At 46.0% G+C, this 6179-nt stretch overlaps 2 protein-coding genes across 3 annotated transcripts in view; one reads left to right on the forward strand and one right to left on the reverse strand.

The window, feature by feature from the left end:
* Positions 1-2566, forward strand: part of LOC119323410 (elongation factor 1-alpha-like) — a 3392-nt gene extending 826 nt beyond the window's left edge. The window contains exons 2-5 of the mRNA XM_037597057.1: positions 356-412; positions 518-711; positions 905-1357; positions 1919-2566. Of these exons, the coding sequence (XP_037452954.1) occupies positions 646-711; positions 905-1357; positions 1919-2317 (918 nt within the window). The 5' untranslated portion in view covers positions 356-412; positions 518-645 and the 3' untranslated portion in view covers positions 2318-2566. The remainder of the gene's footprint in view (positions 1-355; positions 413-517; positions 712-904; positions 1358-1918) is intronic.
* Positions 2567-2929: 363 nt separating this feature from the next.
* On the reverse strand, positions 2930-5572 carry LOC119323409. Of its 2 annotated transcripts, XM_037597056.1 has the most exons (4): positions 4894-5572; positions 4735-4791; positions 3730-4665; positions 2930-3634 (listed from the first exon to the last, which is right to left on the reverse strand). In XM_037597056.1, the coding sequence occupies exons 1-4, from the start codon at positions 5104-5106 to the stop codon at positions 3131-3133; spliced, it is 1710 nt and encodes a 569-aa protein (XP_037452953.1). In that variant the 5' UTR covers positions 5107-5572; the 3' UTR covers positions 2930-3130. The 2 variants fall into 2 exon arrangements, with proteins under 2 accessions (XP_037452953.1, XP_037452952.1); XM_037597055.1 differs by having other exon boundaries at positions 3730-4791.
* Between the last annotated feature and the right edge of the window lie 607 nt (positions 5573-6179).

Genomic DNA, 6179 nt, shown 5'->3' on the forward strand with positions numbered 1-6179 from the left:
TTTACTGCTGTATGAATTTTACTTCAGATATCCCAATTATTTCGTTTTAATTGTGCTTGTGTGTGCTTGTTAGTCACATTCAAACAAGCTTCTGTCCATGGCACGTAGGCAGTAGGCAGCCTGAAATGTGAATCTATCCTCTTATGTTTCTTAAGAAATATACTGTTGGCTTGATGCAGAAATATTCTGTTAGACTGTTGTAGTACGTAATTCTTAATAGTGCCGACGGTATGTAGTTCCATTTTGAGTTGATGCAACTTCCTACTGTATATACCTTTGCATCTACAGTTGTTTGCAAAGTATTTACAGAATATCCAATACCACATTTTGGTTGATCAATGCTTTTGAATTTCAGACTATGTTTGCAGTTCAAGGTGTTGACATGACCAAGGAAGAGCCTCAGCCTGGCAAGGTATAATTTTTGCATTTATCTTCTCTGCATTGTGCCTATTGGGGTTTATTGATGTAGATTTACTTCGTGTACTTTTGTTAAGAAATGCCTTTTTTCTGTTCTCAGCTTCCAAGGTGCGTGTTTGTCGGGATACCAAAACCAAGCTGAGAAACCGCAAGCGCCGAAAGCGGAATGCAGGAGGCATCGGGCCAGTACTGGAAGAGGACCATCCCCATGAGGTTGAGGCTCAGGAAATGGGCCTTGTACCTATTCCAGATTTTGAGCCTGAGATCACTCATTATGCGCTCAGTGAACCTAAGGTCTGTTGGTATTGCTTTCTGGTAACTCATGTATGAGGCTCTACCTTTTGTCTTTTTTGTTCCACAGGATCTATGGGTTGTGAGTAGAAATATTCAGCATTGCACCTGTAGTTTTGGGTATATTTATTTAGGCCTATCATGTTTAGTTCTCAACAAATCTGATTGGATCTATGTCGATTGTTTGTTCTAACAGAGAAAGACTCACATCAACATCGTGGTCATTGGCCATTTTGACTCTGGCAAGTCAACCACAACAGGACATTTGATCTACAAGCTTGGAGCTATTGACAAGCATACGATCGAGGTGCTCGAGAAGAAGGCTGCTGAGATGAACAAGAGGTCTTTCAAGTACGCGTGGGTGCTCGACAAGCTGAAAGCTGAGCGTGAGAGGGGTATCACCATTGATATTGCCCTGTGGAAGTTTGAGACCACCAAGTACTACTGCACAGTCATCGATGCGCCTGGTCATCGTGACTTCATCAAGAACATGATTACTGGTACCTCCCAGGCTGACTGCGCTGTGCTCATCATTGACTCCACCACTGGTGGTTTTGAGGCTGGTATCTCTGATGATGGCCAGACCCGTGAGCATGCGCTCCTTGCGTATGTTCTTGGGGTGAAGCAGATGATCTGCTGCGCCAACAAGGTAATACTGGCTATTCAACTTTTAATGCTGATTCTTATGAGTGACCATATGACTTGTGTACTAGTTTGCTATTGATCTGATTTAAAAATTACTAGGTTGTCCACGCTCATTAGTGCCCCTGTGAACTGATTGGCATTTATCTCATTATTAGCCTTGCTCACCATGAAATGATTGGTATTTATTTCATTATTGGCCTTGATTGGTATTTGTTAACCTAGTAATTTTTTAAAATATATATGCTGCTCACTTTCTTAGTTGATGTGAATTTTCAGAATGACTTTGTAAATATACAGGTTATTTAGTACCACTGTAATCTATGTTACTCCATGTTGCGAATCTTGGGGTGATTATATAGCATTTCTTCACTGATTAGTTCCATCATATATGTTAGTGACTGTTACTTATCTTAATTTACAATCGCAATTTCTTGTTTGCTCGGTATCTCTTGTTCCATGCACCTTCATCGCATGAGTACTTGGCTAGAAATGTATGCTATTTCTAATATTTGTTTGTATCATTACATACTAGTACTTCTCAACAGTTGTGTCTCATCTGTTACAGATGGACGCCACCACTCCCAAGTACTCGAAGGCCCGTTATGAGGAAGTTGTTAAGGAAGTCTCTTCATACCTGAAGAAGGTTGGCTACAATCCTGACAAGGTTCCCTTCGTCCCCATCTCTGGGTTTGAGGGTGACAACATGATTGAGAGGTCCACCAACCTTGACTGGTACCAGGGCCCTACCCTGCTTGAGGCACTTGATCAGATCAATGAGCCCAAGAGGCCCTCAGACAAGCCATTGCGTCTTCCCCTTCAGGATGTTTACAAGATTGGTGGCATTGGAACTGTGCCCGTTGGCTGTGTTGAGACTGGTGTCATCAAGCCTGGTATGGTTGTTACCTTTGGTCCCACTGGTGTCATCTACCTAGCCAAAATTAATATGAGAAAAAAACACAAATAGGCCAAATTGTTGGGCTAGGCCCATGTAGAAAATCGAATTGGACCGGGCTGAATCTTGTGCCACATCAGATTGCCATGTTGGATGCCTACGTGGCCTGGGGAGGTTGCTAGTGACTAAAACGCCACAGTAGACGTATTTTGGTCATAAATGTCTATGACCATTCTTAACGTGGAGATTACATAGATCATTCAGGTATACAGTGGTTGTGTGTAAATGCAAATTTACATATGAAAGTTCGTCTTTGGTTAAGGTATCGGGAAGTTTGGTTTGGCCGCCCCACTCCCCGCTTTTCTAATCAGCCTTGATCTGGGTGTTTTTGAGTTTGTGAACCTCCGTATCGGAAGACACTGCTACAGAATACATTGTTTGTTGTACCAAACGCTGGGTGCCGTTTCAGAAAAGCATAGTAATCAGAAACCGTGACCATTCTTCCGAAACAAAGCTATACAGTGGTTGTGTGTAAATGCAAATGTCTGCACAATTTTCCTCGGAAAGTATACTGAGTTCACTATTATCTCATAGCACAAACTTGTACTCCCTCCGTCCCAAAATTGAGACACTTATTTTGGGACGGAGGGAGTATGAATTAATGCTTGTTTGCTATAAACTCCACAATAGTCAATAGTTCACAATTATTATTTCCAAAGATGTCAAATCTCAGAATACTTCACAACAAGCTTCAACTGAAAGCAAAGCAAAAGGTACAATAACTACTTCCAGCTACAAACATGATATGACATATGACTTACAAACTCCTTCCAGCTACAAAGATGATAGAACAGATGACTTACAAGCTACTCATAATTTTTTCAATCACGACCGGAAATGAACCACAACACCCGAAGCCAAACCCAACTCGTCAGCTGTCTGTTTCCTCTCCCCGGCAGTCCGTGGATATCTTGATGGATCCAAGTCACCACACCGCCTACACCCCTTCCTGTCGGACAGGGATATCTCTGTTATATTAATGGCATGTTCCACGACACACCTGACGTATCGCATAAAATTGTCGTCAGGTTGGAAGCCATAGATGGTGAGCTTAGCCAGATTCTTGTGCTTGAAATCAGGGGCATATGGCTTCCACTTCACGTCTGCCTTCTCGCAGTAACCATATTTCTCCCGAAACTCTTTGTCTTTCACCATTATGCACCAATGATCCCATACTGTGATGCATAGCTCTTTTAAGGAGGGTGCAGCTTCAAGAATAAACATTGTCCAAGCTAAATCACATCCTTCAGGAAGATGGTCCAGATTCACATGCTGTAGTTTGCTGAGCACAGGCCTGAGCAGTTTTGGGCATTCTGGTAGAACCCAGATCTGGAATAGAAAAAAAAAACAATTAACAGAATTAGTACGTTACATACAACCGTCATAGAGAATGGACAGATATAATCCAAATGACCAATGAGTACCTTTTCACTTCCAAAATCCAGACGCAGATCGCCTACGGAAGGAACATTAGCAAGGAGTTGACTTAACTTGAGAGACTTGTCCGAACGGGTGGCAGTTTTAATAAGGCTCAGCTTTGAAAGCTGTGGTACAAAACCAAAATACATCGGATCCTCACAAGAGAACCAATTATTATAGGTCAACCGTTGGAGTTTTGGTAGACATATCAGCTCAACTCTCTGAAATTTCCCCTGGTCGATCTCGAGCTCAACAAGTTGAGTGTGTTCTACTTGCAGCACAGAATAGATCCCTGAGTCGCAATGGGTTAAACGCAAATACTCCAAGAGCTTGCAAGTGCTGAGGATGTTGGGAATGTCCAGTTCACCAAACCTCATATTTTCCAGCCACAGGCTCGTAAGGCCAGCAAATGCATGCGGACAAGCACCAACTAAATCATTGAACTGCTTGGCAAAGTTGAGGAAATCAATAGAAGAGCAGAGGTTATAACGCTTCTTCGTTACGATCTCAAACTCAGCTGCACCAAGCTTCTGGGTTGCCATGGCGCGGGCGACAGATCTTCCAATGGCAAGGGAGTCATCAGGCAACAAGACAAATCTGATTTTGAGTTTGCTGATGGTAACCTCCGGGCTCCTTGTGCTCAAGATGTTATCCGTTACATGAGACAAAGCACTGTTGATTCCGAGCACTTCCTTGAGGGTGACAGCGCGAGGTGGTTTAGCCTGGAGACCTGGAATGGAACTAACACTTAGGTAAAAGCGCGAGAGCATGGTGGGGAGCTTCAGCATTTGCCTGGAGAGGATGCAGGCCCTTATAGCGTCGAGTGTGTCCACCCTCTCCAGAATGTTGAGAAGAAGGTCATTGGGCAGCTTGCTAAGCCTGTCATCATTTGCGTTGCTAGCAGCGGCTTCGTTGCGAGTTGCCTTTTGCGTTGCATTTAGCTGGAACAACAGATAATCAGCCTTTTGAGGATGAACCTTATGTTGTGTACAAACACCAGGCACACTTACATTCCGCCTGCGACGACCATTCTTGTTGCCAGCAGCGGCTTCGTTGAGAGCTGATTTCTGCATTGCATTTAGCAGGAAAAAACAACAAATCAGCAACCTAGCCATGACGACGAATCGAAGGGAAGGACAAACATCAGGCACAAAAGAAGCAGCACTTACCCTGGGACGACCGTTTTTGTTCTTCATGGCTGATCTTATTGGATCTGTGACAACGGAGGACGAGCTGGCCTTATTCGAATCCCCCCTTCCCCTCCTCTGTTTATTTAGACCGCCGCAACAAAGCAGACTAATCGCCGGCGAAGAACAAATTGGGGACGCCAATTTATTAGATCGATAGGCGGCCCCTCCTCCTCCGACTCGGCCGGCTCTCATCCAAAAGGGAGGAGATTATTCAGAGGAGAGGGAGGAGGATCCGGATTACAACTTCTCAACAGACAGACTCGGAATAAAAATCACTCCTTTGTTGCCGCACAATCCGAAATCGACCTCCTCTCTTCCTCGATTACACAAGGAAATCAAATCTTCTCCCGCCCCTGTCTCCCGCGAGATTATTTCCCCCGGAACGCAGCCAGGCATAATTACCCAAGCAGCAGAGGTGGTGGTGGCCGGCGGCGGACGGCAGGGACGGGTCGGGGGTGTCACAGGGGATGGCGGCGGAGGACACTGGTGGTGGCCGGCGGCAGATGGCAGGTGGGCTAGGGGGTTGTCGCAAGGGATGGTGTCGGGGCAGAGTGGTGGTGGACGGCGGTGGGGATTGGCGGCGCCTGCGGCCGAGAGGATGGATCCGCAGGATCGGCTATGGTTCCTGATGCTCTAGCAGAGCCCTGAAAGGGCCGAACGCGTATAATTCCGAGGAGTATACGGGTTTGGCCCGTTTTTCTGGACATAATAGATATCGTATCCGTGGCCCGGTCTGTGAATTTTTTATCATGGCCCGCAAAAACTCTCTCCCCACCTATATATATGCGGTTTCACCACTTGTAGAGTTATAAGTGGCAAATAAATGACGTCCGTAATCCTGTTTTGTTAGGTTTTTGCTAGCCTGATAGTTCATTTTCTCAGACAAACAGAAAAACTTTTTTGAACTATCATATCATAAGTGGACTTTAAACGGGATTAAACGGGATCAGGTTTACATCCCTAACCACTCGGATACGGGTCAAACTCTATGCGCCTCCACCGCGATTCCCCTCCTCCGTCCAATTTCTTGCCGCCGGCGAGCCTGAAAAAGTCATGGATGGCTACGGGAGCTCTGGGGATGACGTGGAGCGCCCCCGCCGCGCCAGATCCGACGCCGCACACAAGCGAGGGCACGCGAAGGTGGCTCAACCACGGGAGCCGGCCGCCGCCAGCATTCAAACGCCGCGAGCTGGTCGAGTACGAGCGCGAGCTCGCCCACCGCCGCTACGCCTCCTCCGGCTCCTCTGCTGCGGGGAGCTCGTCCG

Source organism: Triticum dicoccoides, chromosome 6B (assembly GCF_002162155.2).
Source record: "Triticum dicoccoides isolate Atlit2015 ecotype Zavitan chromosome 6B, WEW_v2.0, whole genome shotgun sequence".
Lineage (NCBI taxonomy): Eukaryota > Viridiplantae > Streptophyta > Magnoliopsida > Poales > Poaceae > Triticum > Triticum dicoccoides.

What these genes read in the sequence shown, in the direction of transcription:
- LOC119323409 (XM_037597055.1), bottom strand. Translation starts at nt 5,106, where the DNA reads ATGAGAGCCGGCCGAGTCGGAGGAGGAGGGGCCGCCTATCGATCTAAT. An exon ending in ACAAAAACGGTCGTCCCAGG is followed by an intron (nt 4,792 to 4,893) that starts GTAAGTGCTGCT and finishes AATGCAATGCAG; the next exon opens with AAATCAGCTCTCAACGAAGC. An exon ending in TGGATTTTGGAAGTGAAAAG is followed by an intron (nt 3,635 to 3,729) that starts GTACTCATTGGT and finishes TTTCTATTCCAG; the next exon opens with ATCTGGGTTCTACCAGAATG.